The following is a 17,700-nucleotide window of genomic DNA, read 5'->3' on the forward strand; positions in this document are numbered from 1 at the left end:
TAGAACAAAAAGGTCTATTTCCCAGGCCCAGCTTCTGTGGTTTAGTCTTTAAACGTTCAGTAATCTACTTGCCATGGCAAATGTGTATTTTTGTCACTTCCATTCAGTTTTAATGCTGCAGCATGCCAAGAATCTGGGGCATTAACTTGTTGGTAACCAGCCCTTTGATGAATATCTGAGCAATTTTGCTGGAATACTCTGTTTATTTGTGGAAAACTTGCTGGAAGGTTGTTGATTTGAGTCTTCACTCCAGCTGGGAAACTGCTGAAAAACAATTTTTTTTTTTTTTTTTTTTTTTTAATCTCTGACAGCTGAAGTCGAGCCAGAAAGTGGAGGTGAAGAACTTCAGAATAGAGGGTGAAGGAGCAAACACCATCTTCACCGTAGATCGCAAAGGAGACCTGTTTGTTACCAGATCTCTGGACAGAGAGGAGAAGAACGCGTACCATTTGACCGCCAGGATGTATGATGGGAACAACCAGCTGATAGAGGACTCTGGAGACTTCGTCGTCCAGGTGACGGATATCAATGACAACACTCCAGTTTTCCCCAGACCATATAATGGATCCATAATGGAGAGGTCCATGATAGGTGAGTCTGGTTACGATCAAAAACAATCCTCAGCAGGTTGAGACGTTGCTCACAGTTTTGTTTTTCAATGTGTGATGGAATAAAGAGAAAAGGGCCAAATTTGGTTGGTGATGCCTGTCAAGCTGCGACCACTGCGGACCACTGTTTAAGACCCACAAAAAAACAAAACCAGTTGTGTTATAGCAAGTTATTGCTGTTTTCCCAGTTGCTTTTTAGCCCCAAAATGTGGGTGTTTTGTTGTGAGCTGTTGCTGTTTTTCCAGCTGTGTTTTAGGCACTAAATATTGGTGTTTTATAGCAACCTATCACTTTTTCCAGCAGATTTTTAGATGCCAAATGGTGATGTTTTGTGGCGACCGGTTGCTGTGTTTCCTGCAGCTTTTTAGAGCCAAAACATTGGTGTTTTGTAGTGACCAGTCACTGTTATTCCAGTGGATTTTTAGGCACCAGATGATGGTGTTTTGTAGTGACCAGTCATTGTTATTCCAGTGGATTTTTAGCTCCAAAATGTTGGTGTTTTGTAGTGACCAGTCACTTTTTTTCCAGCTGTGTTTTAGGCACTTAATACTGGTGTTTTGTAGCAAGCTATCACTTTTTCCAGCAGATTTTTAGGCACCACATGGTGATGTTTTGTGGCAGCCGGTTACTGTGTTTCCTGTAGCTTTTTAGACCCAAAATTATTATTATTCCAATGGATTTTTAGGCACAAGATGATGGTGTTTTGTAGCAACCTATTGCATTTTCCAGTGGCTTTTTAGGCACCAAATGGTGGAGTTTAATGAAAACCAATCCTAAAACCGGTCACTGTTATTCCTGAGGCTTTTTAGCCCTCAAACATTGGTGTTTTATATTGGCCCATCATTGTTTTTCCAGCAGTGTTTTAGGCATCAAACGGGGTGTTTTTTAGCGAACCACTGCTGTTTTTGCAGCTGGTATAGCATCACAAAAAGCCACCCTTTCTCAGCCAAGGTGGATGGAGAGACACCTAGGCAAGATGCCTGTGAAGCTGCAAAACTGTTTGTGATTTGGTGAGTCACTGCTGTGTTTCCAGCAGCTTTTTAGGCAGCAAACGTGGCAATTTTGTAGCAACCCTTTGCTGTATTTCCAGCAGGGTTTGTACCCCCCCAGCCTGGTCTTTTAAGCCAAAATCATTATCTCTTTCCCTAAAGATAATGAAGTGGGTTTTGTACCTAAACCTAACACCACATTAACTACAGCACTGTTGAAACATAAAGTGTCAGCCCATCTGCTACATCATAATGAACAAATGTAATGTATCTGTAGTTTGCAGAAACATACAATGACTCCATACCCTAACCAAATTCTTGCAGAACAAAGTTTCTGTTGCAGCAAGTATGTATGACATTTACCAACCAGTGGTGATTTAGATCAAAAATAGACTGGACTGTGAAAAGTCTGGGAAAAACAAAACATAGTGTCAACACCTGTCACAAGCATTAGCACACCCCTCAGTGGAAAAAGGCACATTGGTGACTTAAATAACACAATCTTAGCACATAATCACATTGTATTAATCAGTTAAACAGCCCTGATGTTCAATACAAGAACATTTACAAAATACAGTACGCTGTAGCATGATGTCTTGACTGCTTTTTCATCTAGGAACTAAAGTAGTTGAGGTGAGGGCGACCGATGCTGATGACCCCACCACTGCTAATGGAGAGCTCAGGTACTCTCTGACCCCAAGCGGAGACCTTTCTGCCTTTGAAATCGACAGCATCTCAGGTAGGCTTGCTGCACCGACGTCCCACATGATGTTTACCTGCAGCAACATTGTCTTTTTCTTCCTTAACAAGTTAATGAAGGTTGATGTGTCGATGCACAAGCTATTTTTACTTCAACATGACTCAAAGCTGACCTCAGACACCCTCTCTTTGTGTCCGTGTCTCTCACCGTCTCTCTGCAGGTATGATCAGCTGCAAGACAAACACTCTGGACCGGGAAACCAAGGGTCAGTACATAGTGGTGGTTAAAGCTCAGGACATGAGAGGAATGGCCTCTGGCAGCACATCCACCACCTCCGTCACCATCACCATCACCGACATCAACGACAACATAGCTTCTTTCACCCGAAGTAAGGACTATTTTAGAGGGAACGGTTCTCTTTGTACTTGTTTTTATGATCAGAGTGGAGTCTGTACATATTTACTTTAACTGTCTTTAGCTGCCTTCACATGATAAAGAAATTAACTCAGCAAAACGCAGAGGTAATGTCATACATCATCTCGGCAACAGCAGTTGTAGACCATTTTGTGTTGGTTAAACCTCAAAGAAGAAGACGGTTCTGTGAACAATTCATTTGAGTTTATTTCAAGAGGAAGCCCTGGCGATTGCCTCTCAAACTAGAGGCTTAGAAGAATAGCCTCTGTCACATGTGTCTAAGCTAACTTTCACATTGGATTTGGTTAAGTTTGTAAACTACAGGCTTATTCACAAACTGATATTTTGCCATGCATTACTTTTACTGGCCAGATTGTAGCATGCTTTTAATCTTGTGTTGCAGACTTCAGGAAAGAGAGTGAGGTTTTCTTCCATCACTATCTACCTCCCCTGCTTTCTGTCGCTACTCCCTTCCGGCTACCTCATATGCAGCTGTTATCTCATTAGCTTTAAAAGGTCAGCAGCAAATGACATCAAGGTTGATATAGTTTGAACTTTGAGCACATTGCACCGTTGCAATTTTGAGCGGCGCCCCATGCCAAGGGTAACACTTCCACCCAGTTTGGCACCACTACCGCTCTCCCTTTAGGAAAACAATGGCACAGCCAGAGGACGGCTTTATATTCACAGCGATGTCTGTTTTTTGTCTGCAGAGATGTATGAACTGCACGTTCGTGAGGACCACAAGTTGAATGAGAAGATTGGCACTCTGGAGTTGGAGGACAGGGATCAGATCCAGAACAAAGAGCCCATCTTCGTCATTCCAAGCGAAAACAGCAAAGTGTTTAACATTGAACTCAGCCCCAACAAGGATGGCAACCTCATGCTCAAACAGGTAGGAGGCTCACGTGATAACGAACTAACAGACAATGTCTCAAGGCTAAACGTTTTCTCATTCATTTGGATTTTAGACTTTTAGTGAAGTTGCTGCCATGTTTTCCATCTCAAGTGCCTCTTCATTTTTCCTCTTAAGTATTTTACATCAGAGAAAACAGAGCGGCATATATGAATCTGTAGAGAACATTTATATCATGGAATTACCCCCCAAATTTTTTTGTAGTGACTGGGTTGCTAATCTTTCCTAGTACCCCTTGACATTAGTGGTTTTTGGTTATGACTCTCTACACATTGTGCCACCACATGGACACCAATTATATACATATATATCAAAAAAGCAATATTAAAAAAAATGGGAGTTTTTTGCGGGAGAATGATGCATAACAGAGAATTTAAACCCAAACATCTTGGCCTCCTTCTGGTTTGGAGAGCTATTTCTGCTCGCACGTATACTTCACTGGATTGTGCTCTTCAGATAAAGTATTTGGGACATCAGAGGGCTGAAAATGTATTTTAATGAACTGAGCTCTGTCATAGCTTGTACCCATGCTGGCCTGGAATCGAATCGCACCACAATCTTCTCTGTGCTCGGCTTGTCCCTCAGCTCTGCAGCCCCTCTCATCGTTCTCACCGGCTGTGTTTACAGAATAAGCCAGCTATCGGCCACACTGCGGCTAAGGTCTTATTCTTGTTAAGCTGTTTACACATGCCTTTGATACCCTGCGACTGAGTATCCCTGTTACCATGAATAATCCAGTTAACAGAATATCCCTGCCTACCTGTGGTGTCCCATCCACAGATAAAACAGTCCGCCAGAAACAACATTTAACTCAACTGTAGGCTGTTTCTTATACAGGGAGAGAAATGATAAGCAGAAATGTGACAGTAAGCAGTGCTTGCTGCCATATATTTGTTGACATGAAAGTGCATTCGTGACACTGTGCAAGTCTCAGTTTGTGCAGACATCGTAAAAGTGAAAGGAAGGAGGTGTTTTCATGCATGGTAACATGTTTAACATGAAGGGGAAATATGGCACTCCACCATGTTTCCTAAATCCAGAGAGTATACGAGCTGAACCAGGTTGTTTCAGTTGAGTTGTGACGTTTAGAGCCTTTTTACACCTGGCATAGAGAGATGTCCTTGGTGAACAGACACAGGTGTGAATGCACTGAGGATGACGATAGGAGATGCATTTGAGCGCATGAAAAATAAAGTGCAAATGCACTTATATGTGTCGCCAGTCTAAAAATAAGAGCAATATACGTGGACGCACCTTAGGATGAATACAAGTATGGAACATTTTAACTTTGTTGATGGGTGAGGATGTACTTGGGCACTGAAGTTAAGTATCAAAAATAGTAATGAGGGAAAGTGACACTGAGTGAGTTAACTACATTTTTGCAATAAGAAGAAGATCCCACACACTGCTTTTGCTCTGCTTCACAATTTATTGAATATACTAACATCTTTGGACCTTCATCAAGGGTACTTAACTGCCTTTCAGCTTTCATAAATCATACAAAATTGTCCAACATTGTGAAGTCTTCAGCCCTGCTTATATCTCGAGTGTCTTAATCTAATTTAATCTTTTTAGATTCAAGAGTCCTAGTAGGAGACATTTCTAGCTACATTAGACAACATAAACATGAAATGCAAGACAAAGAATAGAGCCTTGTAGGTATTGACACACAATTTTTACAATGCATTATGTGGTGGTGAGCACAAAATGTGTTGAAATGACATTACAAATCAGTGTTTCTCCCACACTGTTCTGTAACTGGTGAACCAGGTGAGAGTGGACTCAAACTGGAGACAGTTCTGGTCTTTGCTGGTCAAAATGTAAGTTCAGGATGAGGCAGAGTCAGTCAACAGGCTAAATTAAAAAAAAAAACAAAACAAGAAAAGGACACAGGGAAACAAAAGGCTGGAGCGCTAGACACACAAGGATCTGAGAGGCCGTTTACACGTTGCCGGCTATTTTCATAAACGGACATTTCACTGTCTCCGTTTTCAAAAAGATCTTCGTTTACACTTACCTGTGTATATATACACACAAGAGCATGCCAAACCTGTAGGTGGCAGTGTAACGAGAAGCTCAAGCCTCCCATGTATCCATTGTCACCATAGCAACATAGGTCGCACTTTTGACACAGGCGCAAGTTCCGGCGCATACTGTGACGTCGGCTGCCTATAACTCTGTTTATCTCCGTTTATCTCAGTTTACATGCAAACGCGCAACCGGAGTTTTCCAAAATCTCCACTCTGGCTGGAGTTTTTATAAAGACTCATTTTCAGAGGAGAAATCTCCGTTTGCGTGTAAACGAAGGGCACAAACGAAGGAAGATGTCTCCGTTTATCAAAATCACTGTGTACGTACAGAGCACCCAAAAATAGAAATTGGAGGCTGACGGCGACTGAGATTCAAACGTCCAAAAACACATAATTGAAACCACAAAATATCTCCATACTGCTCGTCCGTAGTGATCCAAGTGTCCTGAAGCCCTGACATAAAAAGTTGTTTGTAAAAATGTCGCAGACTTAAGCGCGCAGAGAGGCAGTTAGAGCTACAATGAGGCTAAAAACAGTTCAAATTACATTTTGGGATCTCCGCAAGGGATGTGAGGACTCTAAAACTTCACCTGAGCCTCCCTCGGCAAATGGGTGAGTAGATAATGGCTGAATTTTCATTTTTGGGTGCACTATCCCTTTAAGATCCAGGTGTTGAGTAGATTTTTATCCACAGAGGTTCAGATCAAACGGACCGGCTGATTTAAACTGATAAAACACTGAATGAAGCAGTTTCATATTTTTTAAAAATAAATGTTTTTCTTACACACTTGTCATGGCTACATGCTCTCACTCTGACCCATTCACATATCAGCATTTGGTCATGGACTTTCCACATCGACATAGACGTGCAAGGTACCTTGGATGTGTTTGTTGTTGACGTTCTGGGACGCCGTGTCAACTTCAGCCTGTTACATGCATTGTCTGTTTTCAAAATACACTTCTGTTTTCACAGGAAATGCACAGTTTGCATACAGTCTCTTTCAAAATAAAAGCACTACGTTGGTATAACACTGCAAATTGACATTTTATTTCCTTCAACAACGAACATAAGCATTTTTCCTTCCCAAAACCTCACCAAACTGTGACCTTTTTGCAGCAAAACTGCAGCCCTTGGTAATAGCACTGGCGTTGTTTTCATGTTACCGGCATGTAATTTTAACACATTTGTGCCCAAAGGGACAAAGTTGTGTGGACATATAGACAAAGCCACTGCAAGGACTGGAAGAGCTCATAATAGGTTGTGTGTGACCAATACTACATTACATCTCGATCTAATCTTGACTTGTTGTGGACTCTCTCTGGGCTCCCCAGGCTCTGGACTACGAGACGACCCCCAGCTACAGTTTCATCATCCAAGTGAAAGAAAACCTGAGAAACCTGCGCTTTCCTGCCGACAACGTGAACAGCGCCGTCACCTCAGCTCAGGTGAGTGTCAGACAGGACTATCTGTGGTCTCTGAAACGTCCCCCAGGATTGTCATTAAACTTTGGATTAATATTTTGTAAAAACAGGAAAGAAGGAACTGAACCAAAATTAATTCAGCTGATTACCAAGTCAGAAACATACGGCTCTGTCTGCGTCAGTGGAAAGGAAAATATGTTATTTTTTGGTAAAGTCTACTCCAAATTTACATCTTAAATAGCAGACTATACAAAACAGAGCTGCACGTGGTTTTATGTGTTCGTAAGATTGCTCTTACTTTGGCTGTTCAGGGTGATACGGGTTTGATTCCTGAATCAACAAGGTGAAAATGTGAAATGATGAGACTGTGGCATAATTTGCTTAATATATCAGAAAACAGGGTCAATGAGAATGTTTGTCTTTAGAGTGCAAGATTCTCCATGGACTACAGAGCTCCATGCTGTTTTTGAGGAAGCTGAATTACAATATATGTAAAGGAATCATTTTTTATGCGGTGTGAACACAATGAGAGGTTGTTGTTTAAAACATATCTTGTTAAAACATATATTCAAATCAAGCACAATTATGGGAGAGAACCTTTTGTGAAACGTATCGGGTAGTCAAAGGTTTTTAGCTGCACAGTTGGGAACAGGAATCATTCCTCCGGCTCTTGAAGCTGGCAGTTTTAAAAACATCCAGGAGGACAACAGGTTGTGTGAGTTATGCAAATTAGGAGACGTTAAGAATTCTTCTGTGTTATCTTCTTGTTCAGTGACTTGACAATATCTATATATAGTTAAATGTCTGCTCAAAATCCAGAGGTGTTTTGGTGCAGTGATAATGACAGGATGGTCATTAGCAACACTTGTTTCTAAACTTGGAAAAAATGTCAGGATGGTTTATTAGCTCGGCATTATTGCAATTTATGTCACTTCTGTCTCTTTTTCTCAATAATGGTGTCTTATAAACCTGTTTGGGCCAGGCATATATGCATGACATAATTCTAAAAAGATGTAATCAACCAAATCATACAGAAATAAACTCAATTTAAAAGATAAATTATTTGGAAACTGGAGAGCTGGTTCTTTTCTCCCTGTGAATACTGCAGATTCTTGAGTAGAGCTGTTGAGGCCGAGGTGTGCAGGTGTGCAGCCTCGAGGAAAATGTTGACATTGTGTTGTGCATGTGTCATACCTATGATGTTAACCTTTTTAAAGTGACATAGGAGACTAGTTGGTTTTTTAATGAGTCATTGCTGTTTCCAGCGGCTTTTTAGGCACCAAACATGAGTCTTTTGTAGTGACATGTTGTTGTTTTTCCAGCAGGTATAGTGCCATAAAAGGGGTTGTTTTATACAGAGACATTGTTGCATTTCACACCGGGATAGTGGCACAAAAGGCGGCAAGACATTGCTATATTTCTTGCTGTCATATGCCCTTTTTAGATAGGAATTGTGCAAATTTGCAGGAAAGCCCAATCAGTCTTCTTTCAGCATTGGCAGTATAAAAACAAAATCAGGGAGTGCAGCAAAATGCCGCCTACCTACTTTTGTTTATACAGAATGTGCCTTTTTCGGGGCAATGGGGGGGCGTGAGCAAGTAACAAAACGTGTAGCTCAGCGTGTGACGTAAACAGTGACGTGGGAGGGAAGCCGCGGCTGGTCAGTCCTTCAGTGATTCTCTCATAAGTCGGCCCGTTCTTCATCGTCCCTGTCATCTGACGGTTAATGGCCTCTTCGTTTGCGAGGACAAGGAGGGAGCGCAATTCCTTGTCTCCCCAGTTGCTCATCGTTTCCCTCTTGCTACTAGCTGCTCATTCCTGCTATCAGCTGTTTCCTGTTTATCCACCACCAGTGGGTCGCACATGCAGCATCATCAGCAGCTCCTCCCACAAGTCATCAACAGCCCCTCCTGTGGCGGAAGGCCGTCTGTTCTGTTTAAACCAAAAAGGTTCCGCCAATATGTCTACCCTACGAGACGTTGCTGCATTTCTTGCATGATAGCAGCACAAAAAGTGGTTGTTTTGTACCACGATTGCTGCATTTCCTGCCGGGATGTTGGCATGAAAAATAGTTGTTTCTGTACCGAGACAGACAGCTGTATTTTCTGCAAGGATAATGGCACCAAAACTGAGATATTGCTGCTTTACCAGCAGGGACTGTGCCCCTAAAACCGTGTATTTTTAGCCAAAGCATGATCTTTTCCTAACCATAACCAAGTGGTATTTGTGCCTCAACCTAAACATATCAACCACAGCATTGTTGAAACATTAAGTATTAACATATCTAACTCTCTAACTATCTAAATGACTTTAAATCGACAGGTAATCATCAAGGTGCTGGATGTAGACGAGGCACCGGTTTTCTCGCAGCCCATTTACACTTTCACTGTGGTGGAGGAACGAGTTGTGACCAACATCGGAGCAGTCACTGCCAGAGATCCTGACAAAGCCAACAAGAGCATACGGTACAACACTGTGCAAACCTCTAATAAGAACAAATAATGCTGCTAACTCTGCTTAATTTCTGTAACTCATCTCCCTGTGTGTGTTTAGGTACTCCATCTTAGACAAGGACTGTCCGATCAGTATCAACCCGCTCACAGGTCAGCTGTCCACCCTGAGGACGCTGGACAGAGAGCTGGAGGCCACACACATGTTTCAAGTTAAGGCACAGGAGGAGCCAAATGGTACGTCTCACACACACATACACACACACACACACACACACACACACACACACACACACATTGCACAACTTTATGAATCTTGTTTTCTTTAAACAATAGAACTTCAGATAAAAATTAAAACCATGTGTTTCCTTTAACAACAGTAATGTGCGTACAGGGAGGGAGTTAGAAAGGCCAATAAAAGACAGTGTGTTCTCTTGTTGTTCACTGAGCAGCTCCCCTGGATTTATTGAGGGATGGGAATGTAACACATTAACAGGGATTTTTATAGATCGAACATATTGTCTCAACACCTGGTCGACCCACACGGGAAGGAGAGAGTAAGCAGGAAAATCACATTAGTGGGTCTCTTTGTTCACTCGCAGCTTCCAAACCAAACTATATATTTTTAGACCAGCAATGAATGAAATCCAGAGATCTATTTTAGTGTCTTGTCACGATGTTTAAGGAACACAATGGTCCCCTGAGCTTGACAGGGTCCTCGATATACAGTACATGTACTGTACTAAAGATAGTTTCAAGATCTCAGCACAAGAGGCGAGAGAGAGAGAGAGAGAGAGAGAGAGAGAGAGAGAGAGAGCCACACGTTTATCAAAAGATAAATATATTTAAAACATCAGTGATGTAAAATAGGTGTGCTTTAATGTGACAAAAAGAAAAACTGTCAAACAAAAAGCTCACAAATAGAAATCCTTTCAGGCACTTGACCTTAATCAGATCCATTAAAGACAGAGATGCGCACACCTGATCAGCATCATGTCTAATCATTTTTTAAAGGCATGTGACAAACAGGCTGTTTCAAGTGAGCCACATCACACAATGTGAAGCTTTAAAAATTCAATGAACAAAAATGCTACAAAACCTTTGGGAGCTTGTTGAAATTACAAGACTTCTAGCAGTAAATTGCAGATTGTAACCAGCTAAAACTTCTCCCGGTTAAAATTTCTGCAATGTTCAATGTTCAGGAGGTTTTAATTCGGAGCTGAATTATCCACAGAGGTCTTTTCCTCTTTGAAACAAACAGACCAGGTGATTTAAACCAGTAAAAACACAGAATAAAGCAGCTTCACGTTACAAATCAGAGCATCTTTGACGCCGTTCAGCATCTCAGAGACGAGTGGCTTCGTCCACAACATGCTATTGTTTGCGCACTGCTTTTTTCTCGTAAGTTAATGTGCGCTCACCTTCTCTGATTTGGACATCCAGGAGGTTTTTACTGTGTGCCGAATTATCCACAGAGGTCTCTTCCTCTCCAAAACAAACCACTTAACACCGAATAAAGCAGCTTCACGTTACGAATCAGGGTAGCTCCGCCGCTGCTCATCGCAGTTGGGCTTTGTCTCATTCTTAAGTCATCGAATACAGACGCTTTGTCAGTGACTTCTGGCATCAGACATCAACGAAAAAAGCCATCCTTTAACGTCAACATTATATGCGGCCAGTCAATGTTACTGTTTAACGGTGCCTGGCAGTGTCAGTGGGAAACACGGCCAGACAACAGTGTGATTTAAGGGGCAAAAAGTCAGAGGAAGGTGGGTGGGATGGGTGGTGGATGGGTCCAGTGAGGATGTATTGGCTTCTTACTATTGTGGCTGATGCAAAAACGTAAAAACGTGAATGTCTTTATCTTAGAGCCAGTGTTTGGTTTGTCCGTTCTGGGCTACTGTAGAAACATAGTGGTGCAACATGGCAGTCTCTGTAGATGAGGAACCGCTCCCTATGTGGATACAAACAGCTCCTGAAAACACAATGAACCTTATTTTCAGGTGATTATACATCAAAGAAACCATACTTTTCAAAGCATATTCCATTTCTGCCAATATATCACCCTAAATCATAGACACTGGATCCTTCAAATGTCTTCGATAACTAAAACAATTTGTTTTCTTGTTAGCACAATGGCCTGTGATCTCTGTCTTAACAAGATGATTTATTTTCCCTTCACATATGCATTAACTAAGATTACATGAAAAACATGACAAATCCCTGAAGGCAACTCTCCGTCTATTTCTATTGTCAGCACACTGTGAGACAGATTAGACAAGATAAGACAGTGCTAAAGTACCAAAGACATTTATCATTACACTGCAGTTAATCATCTGTCATTGTCTGTTCTCTGTAGGTTTGGAGTCATTTGTTAAAGTTAACATTATAGTTCAGGACATCAACGACAACAAGCCTGAACTGACCGTGGATGAGATCTTCGTATGTGAGAACGACCCCACGAACACGGTGAGAAAAGCACAGTGTTTATTTACAGCAGGCTATCACTAGATTTATGTGTGTTGTGTTTGTATTAAAAAAGTAGTAAAACTCACAGATCTTACATTTACTTAGTATTGATGTAGCCACCCTGCAGGACTAACATACAGGAGACTGATGGGTAGTTTATGGGAGGATGATGTTGCCCCTTGTTCAGCTGGATAGGCAAAGAATTCTCATAGAGTGATTCTATGACGAGTTGTCACCCTCGTTCCATAAACAAAGTTCGTGTCCAGGTTTCATTAATTGAAGTCTTTTTGTCTTTCCTCAGGTGATAGGAACCTTGAGAGCCACAGATAAAGACGACCAGCCGGCCTCCTTCACTTTCAGCCTGGCCATCGAGAGCTCCAACTTCTCCATCAGAGACTACGGCAGTAAGTCTCTGTGTGCACTGAGCATATTTACCTCTCTCTTCTTGCTTGTTGCTCTAAACGGTGCTCGCAGGAAGCACTGGCCTCGGCACTTGTTGCTATGCAACGACTGGAACTCCATTTGAGGCTCAGTGCTTTGTTGCTGAAAGTTGAAATTATTTTAACTTCTCAAAGCATGCTTTGGTTCTCGCAGCCAGACGGGGGATTTAGAGAGCCTGTCTGGGACCGTAAGTGCCGTCTAGAATGCACAACAGCAAATATTGAAAATAATGAGAGCGAGTGGCTCGGTGGACTTGCAGATGACTCTCTGTATTCTGAACTCATCCCGGCTAAGGATGTTAAAGGAACATGCCACACAAACAGAGACACTGTGGTGCTGTGCAAGAAAATCATGGAGAAAAGAAAAGAGCACCAAGAGGCTAACTCCAACATATTCTCACTCTGACCTTGTCACATATCCTTTTACTCCATACTTTTGGTCATAGACTTTCCATTTCACTGCATCGGCCTTTTATTTTATTTTATTTTCCCTTTCACTTTATACGCTGTACGTTAACATAAACAAAGACCATGTTTTCTGATGAAAAATTATCTCCAACCACATAAATAATTCAATTCACATAAGCCTAACACACAGTCCTCTACTAATTATTGAGCAGCGGTGATTAGCCTAAATATCGAGATTCTAATTTAGTAGAGACAAAACTTTTTTTTCCAACTACGTGTAGATCAGTTCACAACCAGTTTGCCAGTTTGGCTCCACCCACAAAATACATCATTGCTGTTTGCAAACACAAAACGGGTCACCGTGCTTGAAGTTTTCAGATCAGGCCGAAGCCACTGAGCATCCACACGAGCGATCTTGGTACTCATAATTAGTTTTAGTTTCACCTGCTGCCCATTCTCAGAACCCATCGGCTGTATTCAGCATCTGACTTCCGGCAGATGGCGATACAGCCTCTGGGGGCAGACCCCCGATTTTTTGGCATTCCAGTTTGATTTGGGCAGAGGAGGCAAATTTCCGTTTCCGACTTCCCTTTATATATAAGTAAATATGCTGAACCATTGCGATGGATTCAGAGTTTGCAGTGATGCCAATTATGTTTCCACCTCGTTAGTTCACCGCGCGGACCATTTAACCTGGCAGCAACTGCAGCCGGCTCAAACGTGATTGGTCAATATCACGCGGACTACAAACAGCCTACAACCGGAAACCAGGGCTCTTCTGCTCTTCTTCTGGAGGCAAGATCTCCAGGGTTTGCCTACGACACCTCCAGGAGGCTAGACAGTGATCTCTGGCGTCCCAGAGACACTCCCCTAATGCCAGGTCTCACTGCTCCCCGCACCAACCCAACAACCTCCTTTACCTTACTTACACATGGCTTTCTCAGCCCAGACAGCACTGCCACCTTCAACAAACCCAGGCTCCGTTTATGCGAGCACCACGTAGTGACCATGCCAATACTACCTTTCCTAGCACATTCACCATACGTAGGATATATCAGCTGGGAACCATGAATGTTCTGATCTTTCCGGCAGATGTTGAAATATTGTCAGATATCACTGAATAATTTTATTAAATTGATTTAGACCTGCTCTGGGCCATAGATAAGAAGTCAGAGGATCACCAAATGGTTTATCTTCTGGGCACCATGCATATCTCTGCCAAGTATTATGGCAATCTGTCTGAAAACTATAATTATTTCAGTATGGGCTAAAACAGACACATTATTATAAGAGTACTCTAAATTCAAAGCAGCTTCAGTAGATCTGGTGCCATTTGGGAGTTAAAATGTGTTGATATAAATGTACAAGTTGGAAAATGTCAGCTTGAATAAACAGACTGTGAGACAGATGATGGTGTGAAACTCTACGGAGACATTTGCTTTGATCCAGACATTGATATTTAGGCAAAGGTTGGTGCTCCGTTACGTCAGATTTCCAAAGCCTATTTGGGTTATTCAGCTTAGGACACAAAATGGCACAAGTATAACAGTTTTCATCATTTTTGATCATCACGTAGCCTTATAAAACATGAAAGCCCCAGGAAAAGTGTTACCAACTGTTCTAGTCAAATATTAAAAGTCTCAATAGATGAAAGCCTTAGGTAGTCAGATGAAAGATTTAGGTGAAGTGTTACTATTTAATTTAAGTGAAACTTGAAACATACTGAAAGGAAGATAAACAGAGGGAAAAAAGGCATGAACTTGCCTCATCCATTTCCTCTCTGCTCGTGCCTGGAGGGGCTGACATGTTGAACCGATGGAGGAAAGGAAGGAGGAAGATGGAGGAGAGTAAAAGGAAAGACGGATGAGGCAGAGGTGGAAGAAAAGATGAAAGGAGGGGAGAGGAAAAGATCAGGATTAAGGGAGACGGGTAAAGTGGGACCGTGTTGAAATGAGGAGAAGAGGCAAATATAAAGGAGACAGAATAACAAGGAGCCATAAACAGAGGTAGGAGAACAGGAGAGAGAAAATATGAATGAGTGGAGCAGCCTGGTCACCAAGAGAAAATGTTGGTGTTGTACATTTCTGCAAAGAACAAATACGTTCATTTATATGTTTCATATACATAATATAAACATTTCTACAGTGATGTAGTAGATGAGCTGACTGTCACTGGGAGGTGGAGAGGATGGTGGATGGCATGTGAGCTTGGCAAGATGGCTGTCAAGCTGCAGACCACTGTTTGAGAGCAACCAGTCATCGCTGTGTTACCAGCGCAATTTTAGTCAGCAAATGGTGTTGCAGCTTTCAAGGCACTGCATGTGGGAGTTTTTAGGGACCCATTGCTGTTTTTCCTGTGGCATTTTAGGCACAGTCAGGGTCATGTAGGCACCAAGTGTAAATGTTTTTTAGGGACCTGTAGCTGTATGCTTTATTGCCACTAAATGCTGGTGTGTTTTGGGGAATCATTGCCATTTTTCTACATCCTTTAAGCCACCAAACAATGCAGTTTTTTAAGGGACCTATTGCTTTTTTTGTGCGGCTTTTTAGACACCAAATGTGGGTGTTTTTTGGGGGCTCATCACTTTTTTTCTACAGCTTTTTAGCCACCAATCATGGGTGTTTTGTAGCAACCCATCGCTGTTTTTCCAGCAACATTTTAGGCCCCAAATGTGGGTGTTTTTTGGGGAACCGTAGCTGTTTTTCCTGTGGCTTTTCAGCCACCAAATATTGGTGTGTTTTGGGGATTCAGTGCTATTTTTTCTGCAGCTTCTTGGCCACCAAACATGGAGGTCTTTTAGGGACTCCTGTTTTTCCTGCGGCTTTTCAGATAACAAACAAGGGTGTTTCATAGCAACCCCTCACTGTTTTTCCAGCAGCATTTTAGCCCTCAAACATGGGTGTTTTTCTAGAGCTCTATCACTGTTTTTCCAGCAGCATTTTAGGCACCAAATGTGGGTGTTTTTTTGGGGAACCGTAGCTGTTTTTCCTGCGGCTTTTTAGACAACAAACAAGGGTGTTTCATAGCAACCCATCACTGGTTTTTCCTGTGTTTTTTTAGCCAGCAAACATGGGTGCTTTTTAGTGATCTACTGTTTTTCCAGTTGCATTTTAACCCTCAAATGTGAGTGTTTTTAAGCAATCTGTTGCTTTTTTTTTCCAGTGGCATTTTAGCTCTCAAATATTAGTGGTTGTTTTTTTTTTACCTTTTTTTAATTTTTAGACACCAAACGCCTTTTTCAAGCAATTTGTTGCTGTTTATCTCGCTACTTTTTAGGTAGGCTGACCAAACGTCCTCTTTTGCCCGGACATGTCCACTTTTCACGTCCCATCCGGGGCGTCTGGGGGGTTTTTATAAACTGATGATAATGTCCGGTTTTCCGTGTGTTTGTGTGTGTGTGTTAGAGTGCGGCACGGGCAGCATATTTCTGTTATATAGCTGTAACAGGTCGGGCCGGGTTTGGTCAAAAATGTAGCTCTACATTTCTGACCAAACCCGGCCCGACCCGTTGGGTACCGTCGGGCTCGGATTGCCACACTCTAGTGTGTGTGTATGTGTCTCCTATAGGAGCCTATCTGAATTTCTGTCTTTGAGAGATATTATTTTGTAATATAACTGACTTTTCTATCCATACATATAAATTTTAAATATATTAAAATGATAAGGCATCTTTGAGTAAACTGCGAGTATCATTTAAGTAGGCTATGTCGTGGCCGGCCGAGTGTCCTCTTTTTTGGAAATCAAAATATGGTCACCCTATTTTAGGCAGCAAATGTGGTGTTTTGTGGGGATCCATCACTGTTTTTTTCTGCAGCCTTCAAACCAGCTTAAACAAATCTGCTACATGATAATGTACAAATATAATGTGTTTGTGGTTTGCAAAAACGTACAATGCCAACATTTTTTTTCTGGTGATTGGGTCGATTTAAGAGTGGAGTAGAATGAGGAATATATAGTGAGATGGAAGAAAGAAAAGAAAACAGGAAAGTCAAGGAAGATGTGAAAAAAGATATGCAGATGAGAACAGGGAGGGAAAGACTGGGAGAAGAATAAATGAGAGAAAAATGAGGGAAGGGGAAAACAGGCTAAAAATGAGGAATGAATGAAGATTTGAGGGGATGAGGTCATGGTGAGAGAGGGAAAGATGACATCAGAAACAGCAAATGTTTAAATGAAAGCTAAGAAAAGAAAAAGGCAAGAGGAGGAAAACAGAAACTGAGAGGACAGAAAGATAGCGAGTTATAGACGAGAAGAGGAAAGTGAAGAATACAGGAAAGAAACTCAACGGACAAAAAGGACCAGAGAGGAGGTGGAGACGAGGCGAAGAGTTGTTGGATAAGTGCTGCTTGTCAGTGTGAACCTTTGTTCTCCCCCGTGGCTCAGGACTGTGCCCCCCAAAAATCATCTGACAGCACCTCACCTCACACCACTTAACACACAATCACTGCTGACACACACTCGCACATACACACACATGCAACAAGAGCTGCAAAGTGAAGTCTTTTAAAATATTTATCAACTACCAGCTTTTTAAAACTTGCAAAAAACAACCATGCTTTCATTACGGGATCCTGAAACACACACACACACACACACACACACTCACAATCAGTGTAGCTGCACAGTGAAGTGACAGGACTCTGTGTTTGGACCAGGCGGCTACACCAAGATCACTGCATTAATACCAGACAGACAAGAGAGAGGAGGAGGAGGAAAGGAAAACAAAGAGATGAAGAGACACTAATGAGATGCAGGAAGAGAGAGATGGAGAGAACAAACGCAATATGGAGACACAATCCAGAGAGACGGGAAAGAGACGGATTCAAACAAAGACAGAGCAGGAGACGAGAAGAG

General features: G+C 42.0%; 1 protein-coding gene across 1 annotated transcript in view; it reads left to right on the forward strand.

Moving 5' to 3' along the window:
• The window catches only part of cdh5 (cadherin 5), a 54,646-nt gene that overhangs the window by 16,381 nt on the left and 20,565 nt on the right, over positions 1-17,700 (forward strand). Inside the window, exons 3-11 of the mRNA XM_049600224.1 lie at positions 312-591; positions 2,214-2,336; positions 2,518-2,685; positions 3,425-3,606; positions 6,990-7,103; positions 9,402-9,544; positions 9,633-9,766; positions 11,889-11,998; positions 12,300-12,402. Of these exons, the coding sequence (XP_049456181.1) occupies positions 312-591; positions 2,214-2,336; positions 2,518-2,685; positions 3,425-3,606; positions 6,990-7,103; positions 9,402-9,544; positions 9,633-9,766; positions 11,889-11,998; positions 12,300-12,402 (1,357 nt within the window). The remainder of the gene's footprint in view (positions 1-311; positions 592-2,213; positions 2,337-2,517; positions 2,686-3,424; positions 3,607-6,989; positions 7,104-9,401; positions 9,545-9,632; positions 9,767-11,888; positions 11,999-12,299; positions 12,403-17,700) is intronic.

The sequence above is a fragment of the Epinephelus fuscoguttatus genome, linkage group LG16, assembly GCF_011397635.1.
Source record: "Epinephelus fuscoguttatus linkage group LG16, E.fuscoguttatus.final_Chr_v1".
Classification (NCBI taxonomy): domain Eukaryota; kingdom Metazoa; phylum Chordata; class Actinopteri; order Perciformes; family Serranidae; genus Epinephelus; species Epinephelus fuscoguttatus.